Source organism: Cryptomeria japonica, chromosome 6 (assembly GCF_030272615.1).
Source record: "Cryptomeria japonica chromosome 6, Sugi_1.0, whole genome shotgun sequence".
NCBI lineage: Eukaryota > Viridiplantae > Streptophyta > Pinopsida > Cupressales > Cupressaceae > Cryptomeria > Cryptomeria japonica.
The window spans coordinates 529,384,105-529,400,073 of record NC_081410.1 but is presented as its reverse complement, the minus strand read 5'-3'; the positions used below and the strand labels follow the sequence as shown (position 1 = coordinate 529,400,073).

General features: G+C 35.3%; 1 protein-coding gene across 1 annotated transcript in view; it reads right to left on the bottom strand.

Annotated features, from left to right (window-relative positions):
* Positions 1 to 10,174, bottom strand: part of LOC131067985 (inositol phosphorylceramide glucuronosyltransferase 1) — an 89,522-nt gene extending 79,348 nt beyond the window's left edge. The window contains exons 1-3 of the mRNA XM_058003168.2: positions 9,574 to 10,174; positions 2,643 to 2,763; positions 2,281 to 2,466 (exon numbers count right to left, since the gene is read on the bottom strand). Of these exons, the coding sequence (XP_057859151.2) occupies positions 2,281 to 2,466; positions 2,643 to 2,763; positions 9,574 to 9,849 (583 nt within the window). The 5' untranslated portion in view covers positions 9,850 to 10,174. The remainder of the gene's footprint in view (positions 1 to 2,280; positions 2,467 to 2,642; positions 2,764 to 9,573) is intronic.
* Positions 10,175 to 15,969: the final 5,795 nt, after the last annotated feature.

Sequence of the window (15,969 nt, the reverse complement as noted above, 5' to 3'; positions counted from 1 at the left end):
TAGTACTTATTATTAAATCCTAGTTCAAAATGGGGACATTATGTAGCATTTTATCTTCAGATGCCCCATTTACAACAAGATGTGAGGAAAATATTACTACCTCTATAGAGACTCAAGCAACGATCTTTCGCCTTTCTTTAAATATTCAAACCAGCGACGTTTTGCTCTTTATCTTTGGAAGGCCATCACCCTTCAAAGCAAATCCTTATACGAAATCTCTCAAGACTCTAGAGCCCCTAGGTTGATCACTTCCTTCTAATACATTGAAAATCCCAACAACTCTATACAACCTTTGGATAACGCTACTTCTCTAATAGATGTGGGTAAACCTACGAGACGTCTCTCATAGCTTTTACCTCAATATGATCCCCCTTAGCATAGTGGTCCTATTTCTTCCCAACAATGCAGTTCAACTTCTCTTCAACATAGATCTACTCCCCTCCAACCACCCCCCTAGCCATAGGGACAAGTGCATATCAATTCACTAATGTTACTTTGGCCTTGGATGTTAGATGTGATCTTGAGGGTTTCTTGCTTAACCTTCCTAACTCTTGGCACTCCCAGATGAGCATTATCAAATTTTGTATCGGTCCCTTCACAATGATCTATTATGGCACTAATGACTTCACCTATTAGGTCCAAACAATGACACTTGAACTGGGGCAAATTCACTAGACTACTACAAAGCATGTGTTTCGATACTTTAAGAGCATATTTCACTATGGGTTGACGTATGTCATAGATTGAGAGTTGACATTGTCTAGCTTTGTGGACTCAAACAAATCATGTTAGTGCCAAAATGAGCATTTCAATTTTTTGTTTTAACTTGGGGTCAAGTATGATATATTCATTCAATACAAAGCAAGCAAGAATGAAGTTCAATAGAAGCATAGTACATAGCAGCCTCGTCTACTAGTTGTGAGACTATCTAACTTTAAAAGTTGCGATGTTGGAGTCGATGGTTGTGTATTGTGACAATTAGAGTTACCTCGTCTCTCCAACAACCTAGTGTTTCATGATTGTTCTAAAATAAAGATTGGAGTCGATGGTTGTATATTGTGACAATTAGAGTTGCCTCATCTCTCTAAGAACCTAGTGTTTCATGATTGTTCTAAGCATAAAGACACTAAGTACCATTTCCTTAGGGCAAGGTTTGGAAGGGAACAATGGTACTTGAGCATGATCCCTCAAATTCATAGATGACGTATATTTTAACGAAGTACCTGGCTAAAGGGAAGTTTGAGATGTTGAAAGGGAAGTTTGGATTGGTGGAGAACACTTTCCTTGCAAAGAGGGAGTGTTATTTTCTCACAGTAATGCCACAACAATGACAGCCACATGTACAGCCCTGTGCACAGCAAAGAGATCCACACGAAGAGGATATCAATATATAAGAAAATAGGCCCAGCTATGTAGGAAGTCTTCTTTGAGACTAATCCCCAATTAACTATTTGAGACTTGAGTGATTTGTGGATATAACTTAATCTCAACTGCTTTGATTACGAGTTATTAGCTGTAATAGGTTGATTGATCGATCAGACTAGTTGATTATTCAGTCAAGCTAAATATTACTCCAGTGATTTGTAAGCTTAACTTAAAGCTTTACTTGACACCTCATCTAGTTTCTCTTATTAAGATTCATAGTACACTTGTCTATTTAAAAAGAGCATATTCTAGTTTTAATCATGATGCATATAGAGTTCCTTTTCTAAAATGTAATTCCAATGCAGTTTATTTCTTTTCAGTTTGAACAGAAGATACATGCAGTCTTGAGAGCTCTGATTTGTAAGCATCTGATGTTCATATTTTCAACAGTATTTGTTTGTAGATTAGAGTATTCAAATCTGTTGTTTTGATTGGAGTTTTTGATTTTATGCTCTCTGCAGCTAGGACTAAATTTTCTGCATGCAGAATCTTCTTACTAGGGTCTAAAAACTAGATTAATTTTTGTTGCCAAAAATAATCTAACTTGGCTATTTCAAATAATGCATCAATTATAACCATCATGCCTCTGAAAAGACTGAATCCAAAATAAAACTAAATGACTAAACTTTCAAATCCCTGTAGAACACAACTCCACAAAACAACTTTATAATATGAAATTTTGGTGATGCATTCTTTAACTATGGTGCTTTTATCTGCAATGAAACACACAAAGTCTGAAATTTGAAGATTTTTTTTATATGCTAAACAGTGATTTCAAACAGGAATGAAGATGGAATTTGAACAACATTGTTGTCTCAAAATTTCACAAAAATAAGAGATTGTAGTAAGTCAAACCTCCAGTGTAAGAAGGTAACGTGTTGACTTTTGTCATCATATCCTTGAAAACTGATTTAGAAGGCTCCACTACCATGACTCCAGAGTTCAACCTTTCTGAGTGTTTCAAGTTTGCACAAAACTTTTGGCATTTAAAAAGATCCTCAATGCTTCTAAGGACAATGGTGTCCGCGTCAAGGTAGACAACTGTAGAATATTGTCAATTCATCAACAAACTGAACAAACCAAAAATTAACTGATATGAATAGAATATTGAACCTCTGTTCATATGACTCTACTGGGTAAACAAAAACAAAAACATTGCTTATCTTGAAATTTCAACCAAAAGGTTTGCAAGCAAATGAGATAGTCTCTATTAAAACCTTTCTTATAGTTGGTCATGTTAAATATTTTCAGTTTGGTGTAAACTCCCCAAAATCTCTTTGGCCTTTTATGGTTCGGATTGGCCAATAATTGGATATGCTCGACAATCCACCCATCAGCCTGTTCAAACACATTTCAATAGCTGGTAAGAAAAATGTCTTTACATTAGATAGAAAGAAATGCAAGAGACAGAAATAGACAGAAGTACACTTCAATGAATTCCAGTGGTGAGGAAAAAGCAGCATGAACATAGCCATACATTATTGTAGTTTCTGGAATGTGTATCTAAGAATTCAAACCAACTAAACATATGAATAATAGAGAACTGAAGTATTGGAATTTTTCAAATAGTTACTTCGCATCTTCCTGATATGTTTTAAGTGCAGTACAATTCAATGACTTCTAGGTATGTGCATTAGTGGCCACAGGCCAATGAAATATTTTTCAACGCTAACATGTAGTTTTAACTTGATGAAATCATATGCATATAGGCTAGTTAATTAAATTATTCCAACATGAGATTAAAATATTTAAGCATTAGTTGTATGGAATGCAATACTCTAATCATAAATGTTCAAGTTCATGTAATATACTGCCCTATTCTGGTTTCCAAGATGACTGTGATTTTCACTAGTGTTTGTCACTGTTGTTTAGTTGACCATGGTGCGTTTTTTGTTTTCATGCATTCAACATTTACATACTCAAGAACAATATTAACTAAGGCAAACTCAGCAAATGTAGTTTCTTGTTTGAAATATAATTCTGCTGCAGGGTTACTACTTAATTCAAGAAACTGAACTCAGAGATAACATTCAACCAAACACTAGTTTCCACACTTACAAAAACCAATGTGCTTTCCTTTAAGCATTGCCAATACATTAATTTTAAGAACACAGAATACAATGCTACTTCAGAAAATTAATGAGGAACCTGGCTTCCTTCACTATGAAATTCGTATGGACTCCACGCCTACTGTCAGCTCACTCCAAACTGCTGTTAACTCCTATCCCTTCATGGTCTGCACTGGCTGGAAAGACTTCAGCGATTCAACATCCAACACTGTCAAACTGAACTTGCGTCTCAGACTGGGGTATTCACAACCGGCTAAACTCTCTGAAAATTACAGCGACTTGTATCCTTCAAAACATGGCTTCTGAGCCTGATCAATGGTGGCTAACTCACAGTTAACAGCATGCTGTAAACCCCTGTGCGATGTGTCAAGAATATCGTGTTACTCCAGACAGAACTGGATGTAACTCTCCTCCCAACGTGCTACCAGTTCTTCCTTCAGCGCAGCTGGAAAGGTGACACCCACATTGTCTTCTGCTGTACCCACGCACTTTCCTCAGATTACTACGTAGGAATAAGGGTATTCACACTAAATACTGCAACCACGACTCAGTTCCTTCCTCTCCCAGCTGGTTGTTTTTCAGCTACGCACTCAAGACTCCCAATACCCAATTCAATGCAGATTTGACCCAAGGTATTAAGTGCTGATAGGAAGTAAAAATTCACCAACAATGCAGTTCGAACTTACCCAGTCAGGCATACCACTGTATGTAGCTTCAAGGTGCCATTCCAAATTCCAATTAATAACATATTTCTCAGATTTGATCTTTCACAAATGTGAGAAACGTTGCCAATGAGGGTGTGCGTCCCCAAAAGCCAAGAAGATTTTCCAGATTTCTCCAGAAACTCAGTTTTTTTCAAGTTTCACAATTCCCAAGATGAGTTTCCAGCATTAAATGCTTCTATTTATCACTTCTTTTTATAGCATGCATCCCAAAGCACTATCAATTTGGGAGAAATGAGAAATAGAATAAAATAACATTTTCCCCTTATGTCTCCACAAAGAAGGGGTACTTTTAATATTTCCTTTTAAAACATTAGCTTCAACATTAAATAACCCCTTAAGTTAAATAATTAAATTTAACTTTAGAAACTTTTGATTTTTGCCTAAATAATTAATTCCTTCATAAAAAATGCAATCCAAACGAATGAATAAATGCACTAAAATGATGTTGACCAAAATCACACCAAAAATTTCCCGTCACTATGCCCGAACTGACTTATACTATAAATAGTAAGTGCTTGGAAACTCTGTCAAATCAACTCCGTTTGGCCCGAAACTGAATTTGCCTAGGCCAAATCCGTCACAGATCCCTGCAATGTCCTGGTTAGCCCTCGAGACCAAGGCAAAAAGGGCTAACGACAAATCGTCAGATAACTGCTAAAAAAGGGACATTACAGTTCAACCATAAAACTGCAAGTTTTGTAGGTTTTAAATATAAAGCCAATAAGTATCATTTATATGGATTCTGAAATTATAGGACTTCCCTATAAGCTGTGAAAATTATTTAAATGTGTTGCTTTTTATTGACCATAGAATCATATTTTTGATGCTTTCAAATACAACATATTTAAAGGCTAGTTAAACCATTCAGTGTGGTCAGATATTTGTAGCCAGAAATAAACATTGATTAAAGAATTTGAATCAAAAATGTCAAGAGGGCCCCAGCAACCAAAGCAACCAAATCCAAGGTTAAACCTTTGACAAAGAACAACCAATTTGACAAGAACAGGAAAGATCTAACCATATGGTTCATGTCTATGGAACTTAGCACACACATCTCCACGGCTAGCCCAAGCATAGTAACACTTCATAGTGTTGGATTTTGTGCCTCGAATTCACTTGACTTTTTCACATTGTTCCAGTCGGAGAGAGTCAGGCCAATGATGATCATGTTGGTGCGACTTGGCTGATCGAAGAGAGTTATGCCGATGCAAGGAACATGTTGGTAAGACTTGGCTGGTCGGAGAGTGTTAAGCCGATGCACGGAGTCAGGCCGATGATGATCATGTTGGTGCGATTTGGCTGGTCGGCAAGAGTCAAGTCGATGATGATCATGTTGGTGCGACTTGGCTAGTCGGTAGGAGTCAGGCCGATGGAGATCATGTCGGTATGACTTGACTGATCGGAACGTGTTAGGCCGATGCAAGGAGTCGGGCCAATGGAGATCATGTCGGTGTAACTTGGCTGATCGGAAAGTGCTATGCCGATGCAAGTGGTCAGGCCGATGGAGGTCATTTCGGTGTGACTTGGCATGTCGGAGTGTGCTATGCCAATGCGAGGGGTCAGGCCGATGGTTTCCTGTCAGTCTAAGTTCATGGGATTTATGCCAATGAGTGTTTAGAGGCCATGGGTGCTCAAACGAGTCAGCGGTCAAATTGCCTCGTGGACGGTTTAAGGAGTTGAGCTTTTGTATTTGAATGTCTAACAACTCATGATCTAGACGAATGTGGGATAATGTAATCCTATGGATAGTTGGGCTCACCAACGGTTGAACAAACAGTTGATCCTGTGAACACAGAACGGTTGGGCTCCTTGACAATTGAACAGACGGTTGATCCCGTGAACACAATGTGGTCGACAGTTGAACAACATGTGTACAGTGATACTGTAGGACGGTGTGTGGTCGTTATTCTGTAGATTGAAATATTGTACTATTCTATCCTATGAGTTTGATCTGAAAGTCTAAGAACGAATACCTGAGAAGGAAGAATCAGAAACTTTATTGCAATCTATTGTTTACTGTGAATAAAGTGATCTTTCTTTGGTGGTGGGTTTTTCTCCCGTAAAGGTTTTCCCACGTAAATCTGATGTCTCTTCTCTGTTATAATTGTGTGTTTATTCTATTAATCCGTTAGTGCACATCTTGATGATTTATGATTTGAATTTAAAGACACATTTGCTTAATTCCCCTCTGAATTGACATTAGGAGAGCGATTTTCGCACTGAGCTTTCCTTACACATAGGACCTTCAGTTTACACCGGCTGATAAAAATTCACTTCTATATATATAATGCTTTCAGAAATCTTTTTATTGGACTTTTGCAGTTAGATCATTTACTCTCAAGAGTGAACTAGAACTTTTGTTTAAACTTGTTCTCCATCCACTGCTAGAACTTCTAATATATCCACATAAGTAATGTTTTTCCCATCTTGGTGCAGGAAACAAGCTATTGTTTGCAGTAGGCAAACAAATTGTAGGGATGCAGCTTTGCTTCGGCCTATATATGATTTTTTTCAACTGTGAAGCATCAATTAAACAAAGCTTATGTCGAAGGGTGTTTTTCCTTCAGAGTAAAATCTGGGAACATGCTCCAAGTGATACAGCTTGTATGATGCCAGTAATGACAAGGGATTATGGGGAAATGGCAAAGGGATGGAAAGACTAAACACCATTAGGAAGGGTTGGCCATCTTGCCATTTACATAAAGGTGACTGTTGGGCATTGATAATTTGCAGCAATTGAGCAATTCCTCCTACAATTTGGTATGCAATTTATGGGCCACAAGGGTTATCTATGAGAGCAACTAATGTGTATGCCTTGTTAGAGAGCTCCAAAATCCGAGCTCAAACTTGAGAAGCTAATAAGCATAGGCTTGCACTTGTGTACTGATCCTCGCACCAGCTCAAAAACATAAAAAGAACGGGATAGCATTTAAATCTCCTAAGTTCAGAGCATATGCTTATTTCACTAAGTGTGAACATATAAGGAGACCACACTAAGTCAATGGACAGTGGTTCAAAACTTCATGACCTCAAATTAAACAAAGAGATAGAAAAATGGGTTGAAAAATTTATAGGGCAGATTAAATTCCGCTCCCCCACAAAACTGGGTGAGAAAGTTGATGAAAATACAAGGCAGAAGTAATCTTAGCCTAAATTTCTTGGAGACTGAAAATTAACTAGAGAAGCAAATTGGAGCTTTCACGGGCAACTTCTTAATTTGAAATTTTGTGGAATTTTAAACGGTGCATAAAGCCACTTCTTTGATTTTTTATAAAGCATTTATAATTTTATTGTACACTAAGTTACTTGGTCCTTGCACAAATGGCCCTTTCATTGTACCGAACAGGACCAGGAGTGGTTTTGGGGTGACCAGAGCACACCTACCATCGCAGGTGCCCTGTGGGCACATGGGTACCCAAGATGGCAGAGACCTGCCATGGCCAAACCTAGGCCATGCCCGGCCATTATCAGGAAAACCATTACAAAAACAAAACAAAAAAAATTTTAAAAAGACCAAAACTATTAAAAATTTAATTTATACTGTGCCTTGAATCAGAAACTATTAACACCTCCTTTCTCCTCTGGCATGGTTCCTGTATTCCTTGGCCATCCCATTCATATCTGCAATGAAACTTGATCGAATGAATAAATATTTTATGTGAATCATCTATCTCAAGCTGCATTCTCTGCAAATATATGAATTCAAGAATATTCAATAAGAAAGTCATAGTTACAGGAATGCTTTCATGCAATGGAATAGATCATAACAGTTTTGAAACTGTTACATATCTTGCCACGTTGATAACAAATACGCAGGCATTAATTGCAAGCAGAGGATAAAACATTTTCTTTGTTTGTCATGTTTTATCGTTATTCATCACTCACCACCTAGCTCAGCCTTGCAATATGAAGGAGAGCTTATAAACACGGACAAAGTATATTGTTATAAGACAAAGCATATTGTTATGAAGTGCTACACTTTATTATCTTTAATTTAAATATAATATTATTACTTAATTTGTATCATCTTCTCCACGCTCTGTCAAATTTCAGTCTCCATCTTTCATATATATATGAAAGACCCAGAGGAAGTACTATGCAGTATGCAGTATATATATATGATTTCAGTCTCCTGTAATCATAGTATCATGCAGAATGGGAGTACCCAGAGGATAAAAGCAGAACAGGAAGGGGAAATAAGGGGGGAAGCCTCTGCCAGTAGGAGAATCCTTGTCTTAGAGCCAAAGGGAGGAGAGCCTTGGACTATGATAAAAAGTTTTCAGAATCAATGAATAAAAAGGACATGATTCGTTGAAGACTATAGCACAGACACAGTTCTCCAGTAAATCTGAGTATTGGATTGTGATAAAAAGTCTTTAGAAGTAACAATAGAATATCATGGAAACTTGATCAAAGTACAAGAATTCATGAATTGTTGAAGAATTACACACAAGAATAATATTTTCCATTGCCGGGACTCAGGTCTTCAGTAAAGCTGAGTCTTGGACTATGATTAGAATTCTTGAGAAATAATGAATAGAACGACATTGAAATTTGATAAAAATAGATAAGGTTTATGCATAAGAATAAGATTAGTTATGATCGAGAGTCAAGACAGAGTTCCCCAGTAAGGCTAAAGCCCTTGCACTGAAACAAGAGCATTGAATATTGAAGTTGAAACCTCTCTAAGAGAAGCCTGTTTCCACAAGGTAATTGTTCCTATTATTTTATAAAGCGTTCAAATTTGTACTTCGTAGGTTTGAACAGAGCATAGAATATTGAAGATGAGACCTATCCAATGGAAGCCTGCTTCCGCAAAAGGATTGCTTAACATTTATCTAATATATAGTTTAAAATATACTTCTTCGATTTTGACTATTTAACTAAACTTGATAAATATAAAGTCTTGCCAATCCACTTGAAATTTTATGAAAAAATTGGCTACCTTAACAAAAAATAAGGCACTAGAAATATTAAGCCAGAATAAATTGGAGTTTCTACAGTCAAGTTCTTATTAAATACATCTATCTTAGTAGGATTATGTACACGAGATCTTCACAGAGTGATAATAGAAACTTCTGTTAAAAAACTTGCTGCTTCAATTTCATTTGCATCAACATTTCAAATCACACTCCGTGTTTCATATTTGAATCACTTATAGAAACTTCTGTGAAAAAACTTGCTGCTTCAATTTCATTTGCATCAACATTTCAAATCACACTCCGTGTTCCATATTTGAATCACATATTAGTAAGTAAAATTTGTGTGTGCTTTTGATTATTATAAAGCGCCTGTAAATCCAGTACATTAAAAAAACAGACAAAAAATAAAGGAATTGTTATTTTAACAAAAACCTGCAAGAGCTGTACGGCGTAGGGAGAAACACCGTCTGAGACAAGAACCACCATGTCTTTGGTGGCGCCAGTGTTTCTGATGGACCTACCCAAGACTCGCACGCCCAGTACAAACTCATCCCCGTAAAGAAGCGTCACGTATGCCTCCGATGTTCTCGACCGCAAAGCCTGCATCGTTACATCCCCTTTCCCCAATTTCCCACACTCTCCCACACAACACAAATACAAATACAAAACCGCCAGAAACGAAAACCCCGTAAAATCCCTCGGCTTCATGCTTGTAAATCTTCAGGTTCCGAGAAAGATATATATATGTATAACCTTGAAACCCTGGAAAAATATTTGAAATCCTTAAAGCCCTGTGAATCTCGGGGTTTCAGCTGAAAATTGACGATTTCACAGTGGCAAATTGACTTCTGTTTACAATTATGGTGATGAAATTATTTTGATTGTTTTAATGGCTGCCGCATCAAACACAATATGCTATTCTTCTCCCTCGCCCTGAGATGCTGGGCAGAATGGTTACAAAGGAAAGAGCGGCCCACGTTCTTCAATAACAGCTATATTGACGTATGTCTGCCTCCTCTCTACGCATATGTTTTTTATATTTGTATTTTTTGTTTTTGTTTTTTCTTTGTCAAGAACTTTGTGCGCCGTCAAACCTTGTTTACAACGAAGACAAACACGTGATAGGCTTTTTTTATGCTAGAAGTTCAGTTGCTTTGCACAACTATTTCGTGTTGACTTTGACTCTTGATTTACTAGAATGAGTGAAAGAAAAAAATTAGCAACGTTTAAAAATCAAAAAATTAAAGGTTTGTAAAAAAAAATTTGATCTGAAGATTTTTTATTTTTTTTTTAAAGTGAATTCAAAATTTTGTAATGTTTGTAAAATCATTTTCATGTCGAGATCTTTGGAGGTCAATTTTGATAAAAAGGAAAAATTATCAAAATGTTTAGACAATGTTTATTTGAAGTGAAAAAAAAATGACATTTTGTGGTTGCTTTTTTAGTATAGTCATCAGCGTGGATGAACATAAACATGTTTGATTTCATTTGGGAATATTTCTCTCTTACAAAATAGTTTCAATTTTTTATTTATTATTATTTTTATATTTGTAATATATTATATTAATTAAAAAAGATTGTATATTTTTTATATTATTGTAATTTAAATATAAAATTATATTTTTTTAAATTTTAATATTGAGTTTATATGATATATATGTTGTTTTTAGTATATGTTTATGTTTATTGTTATTGAGTAGTTTCTTTTAATACATAATCGATATTTGAATGGGTTGTTTGATATTGCATTATATATTGTTTATCATATAATATAAAATGTTACTAATGATATACTTGAATATATAATGTTTATTTAAGTATGTAAAATTTGAAAGGATTTATATGAAAAATCTAGTGGTGACCAAAGATTTAATAAATGAGCCTACGAGACATAAAACATAAGTTTGTGATACTTAACTGACATTTCTAAGGTAGGGTTGCACTTGTTAAGCTTATAGAGCTCCTCGTGCATCCTTTTTACCTATAATTTATCATATGTTAAGTGTCTATTTGTTTGTTCGTTCGTTCATTTGGCTTGGAAACTATGTCTTATATCATTACTTGCAAGTATGACATGCTTGAACAACAAACACATGTTCACCACGGTAAACTTTTATTGCCAAAGCAATCAGTTTACTTAAAATGATTGACTCATTTTACTTTTTTAAACATACGTTTTGAATGTGAGATTTTTTCTACTTCTTGGCCTAATATTGGTCTATTTAGATCTATTAGTCATGTTTTTTAATCGAAAAATTTGAAATTTCTTCAAATAATTGTAAGGGTCCCTAACCTTAATATCTTGCAAATTAAATTAATTAATCATTTAACTATGAATGAGTAATACATCAAACTTTTACTTTTTCAACTTAATAACAAAAGCACAGAACTTAATCCCAAAGAATATTCATTTCAAATAATTTTTCATGTGAAAATTAACTACCATGTAACACAAGTAGAACACAAGGTATATACATGGAAAACCTTATGGGAGAAAACCACGATAAAACAAGTTCCTTATATATAGAAAACTTCTTTTACAAATTCTTAGGTATCAGCCCACTACAGGCATCAACCCCTCATTCTCTTTGTGAGAACTTTTCTCACTAGAGGCACCAAAACCCTCATTATATTTATGAGTACTTAACCCACTAGAGGCACCAACCATCATTCATATGTCCATCTTTTAACATATGATGGATGATCCTACTCTTCACAAGTTTGCTATAGCTCACTTCTTCAAACTGTCATAATCTCCTTCTCATATCTGTTATAACTATGAGCTCTAAATTGTGGAATCAGCCTGTAAGAGGAGAAAGCAACAAACAAGCACACACATGAAACATTATGTTAGAGTTAGAAATCCCAAATAGAAACTAAACTAGCTTCAAAATCAAAAACTCCAAGCGCGTCTCATGTTCCTCTATCTCCAAGGATCCTTCAAATCAAGGTGGCTCTTAGCTTGGAAGAGCACTTGATCTTTAGGATGACTACCTAAAGAATGAGAGATATGTATGATTCTAAGATCTAAATGGAATGCAACTAAGATCTTAGTGATATGCTAAATGGATATGAAACTAAATATGTTACCAAGATGAGAAGATTAGTATGAGATTAAACTAGCATGAGAATGTTATGAAGATCATCTAGCATGGAAAAGGAACTAGCATGATATATTAAAACATGATGAAATCCATGTTATAATGCAACTAAGATTATCTAAAAATGCTAGGAGAAGATATTGGAGCTCCTTAGTAACCTGCACAAAACAATTTAGCTATAGATTGGATGTAAACGAAGATCGATATTGGATATGAGACAAGGGCTCATCTTATAGAGTTGAAGACTTAGAAATGGATGGCCAAGTTTGAAGGAGGAATGTGGTCCCAAGTTGAAAGGCTTAGCCTTGTCACAACTGTCACAAAGGGGAGAGGGTGAGGATCAATGTGGTCCCACATGTGTGGTCCTAGATTTGCAAGCTCAGCCTTGTGACAAGTGTCACAAGGGGGAGTGGGATGAAAAGTCAGTGTGATCCCACAAGTGTGGTCCCACCTTGGGAGAAGGGGATATGTGCTCACACATGTGTGAGCAACCTAGGAAGAAACAAAATGGATTAATTAGGATAATGAAGGGATTAGATAGGTTCTAGAAGGATTATTAGGAGGCAAGTGGGATGTGTAGGATTTTGCAAGTGGGTGAGGGAAAATAGGATTTTTAGTTAAATTAAAATAATTTAATTTAACCAAAAGGGATGCAACTTGCATTTGTAGGATTTTGCAAGTGGGGGATTTACAAATAAATTTTGATTTATTTAAATGCAAAGGGGATTTTAATTAAATGTAGGTTTAATTAAAATGGAAAAGGGAATAAATGGATATTTTTAATTAAATGTGAATTTAATAAAAATGGCTAGAGGGGGGGTATTTAATTAAATGGTTTAGATAGAAGAAGGGGATATTAATTAAATCTTAATTTAATTAAAAAGGTCAATCGGAAGAATAGGGATATTAATTAAATCTTAATTTAATTAATAGGCGATTAAATGATGATTAAATGAATAAAATCCATTTAATTAGTTGTGTCATTTTTAGGTGTCTACATTTTGCCCCTCTTTGAAGTGACATGTGACCACTTGTTGATTCAAAGAAAATGTTTGATATGTCACCAAAATTCTCGATATGATGTTGTCGTCAAAATTGTCGATATGAAACCCTGGATATGAAAAAATGGTTCGATATGAAATTTGTTGATAAAATTGATGTCGATATGAGACTGATATAAAATTGATGTCGATATGCCCCCTCGAGAGATAAATTGAGAAAATTATGATTTTCGGGGCAGTGGTGCGATGCGGGACGATTTTTGAAAGTTTGGACGATTTAAAAATTTTGAATTTTTAAATTTTTTGATTTTTTTGGAATTTTTTAAATTTTTCGATATTTATATGCCAATAAATTTTATTAAAAAAAATATTGAATAAATGAGGAAGACTAATGTGGGCATAGTGCGTACATGCCCCACACATCTACCGAGGTCATGTTGGTATGAATCTTGATTGTTGTTATGGGTCAAGTGTCGATATGTTTCAAAGGTCGATGGGTCAAATTGATTGTCGATATGGGTCAATAGGTCGATATGGGTCAAACTTGATTTTTGATATGAGTCAAACGTGCCGATATGGGTCAAAGGTCGATATGGGTCCTAATTCGATATTGTCGATATGGGTCAATTATCGATATGGGTCAATTGTCGATAGGAAGCGTGATATGTGTCCTTGATTGACGAATTGCGATATGATACTAAACTTCGATATGTTGCTTGATTTTGATATGGGACTCTGGTTGATTGATTTACGATATGAAACTAGCTTTCGATGTGTTGCTTGATTGATTGATTTTCGATATGGAACTTGGATTAATTGATTTTTGATATGGAATTGGGATTGATTGATTCTCTTTGATGTTGCTTGATTCATAGACTTTGTTATTGATATGATATCTAGGGACTTTGGACATTCATTTGCTCGGACTGATGATTGGTTATGTCGTGTATCATTGATTTTCCTTTGGATCGGCAAGTGGTCACACATATGCACGATGATATGATATGGATGCAACTATTTTGATTTCAATGAGCTATATGATATGCTTTTGATCTATATGACTTTTGCAGATAATGTGATGTGTGTGTGTGTTTTTTTTTTTTATGATGTACATACTTATATGATGATTGTAATGATACTATATGTTTAAAAAGTGATATGCAAATGATGGTTGGATTTGATGATTGCAAATGTTTCTAACATGTTTTTGTGCTTTTGTTTGCCTTGGATAATGTGATCTAGAATGTCACATATTTTAATATGATATGCAAAATGCGATAATGATGTGAAATGTGAAATGTATCATGAAAATGAGATGGATAATGATATGCATGATATGAGATGTATTTTGAAAATGAGATGTATAATATGAGATGTAATGCACTTACAATGATATGGAAATGATTATGATATGGTAGGTAAATGCAACCAAAATGTGATATGAAAATGATAATGCAATCGAATGTAAGTGGAAAATGATAATGTGAATGCACCTAAATGCAATATTAACATGATGATGATATGCAAGATTAACATGATAATGATATGCAACCTAATGCTAATAATGATAATGGAATGATGCAAAAAATGACATGCAACCTAATTGAAACTTAAAGATGATAAATGACACGAATGGAAAATGAAAATGATGTGCAACCTAATGCAAGATTTAATATGATAATGATAATAAAATGATACTAATGCATTCTCGTTCCCAAATGTTGCCATCTATTTTTTATCAAATTGTCAGTGCTTCTCTATTTTTTCATCATCGAGCCTTGATTTGTTGAAAGTTGATACGAGCGTCATGGTATAATTGAACAATAATGACCTGATTATAACTTACATGGATTTTGATATTGCAAAACGGCACAAACGTCAAGGTATAATTGAACCAAGACGACCTGAGTGTTGCTTGCGTAAAATAGACAAGAGTTAACCTTAGTCCCATACAAATCTGAAATGTCTTCAGTGATATGTTGTCTGAACACATCGTAAGACAAATTTGCATAGTAGAAGGCTTCGCTCCCAAACAGTAGACAAAGAAAACATCACATTCCTTCCTTGCTTCTCTAGTCTTTGAGACATCCTTGAGTCGCTTAGGAGATATGATAAGCAAAAATTAACAACCATAAGTAAGCATGCATGTTACCGTAAATGTATTCTTGTCAAGTAAAACATCTTGCAAATAGATCTCTTGTTCAATGAAAATCAGTTCAAGTCCTTGATGTCTACCCTTATCGGTTGTGCTTCTCTTGTTGCTATGTTCATTGTTGGTTGCTTTTATCCTTGTTGTCTTGCTACGTGTTTGGTCTAATGTCTGAAACCCGCAAGGTGAAATGCCCCCAACGAGGTCAAGATTTGGCCCCTTGTTGTCGATACTACTTCGATATGGATATGCACATTGATCACCAAGCCATGGTGGGATATGATTTAGATAATCAGGGATAGTGACTGCAATAAGTATGTCCAGGATAATGTTGCATTTATAAGTGTTATGTAGTGGCTATTGGTTTAGATTAGATGGAACCAAAGATATGATGTGAGTATTAGTAGATAGAGGAGTTTCTCTCTCACAAATAGTGCCTATTGCCAGGTTTTCACCACTTGTTTTTATTGCACTTTTTGAATTTTTTTTTTTATTGGTAAAAGGTCGAAGCCAGAGAGATTTTATTAATTAAAAAATGATAATCACAACTCCATTCAGTGTGGGCACCGGTAGGAAA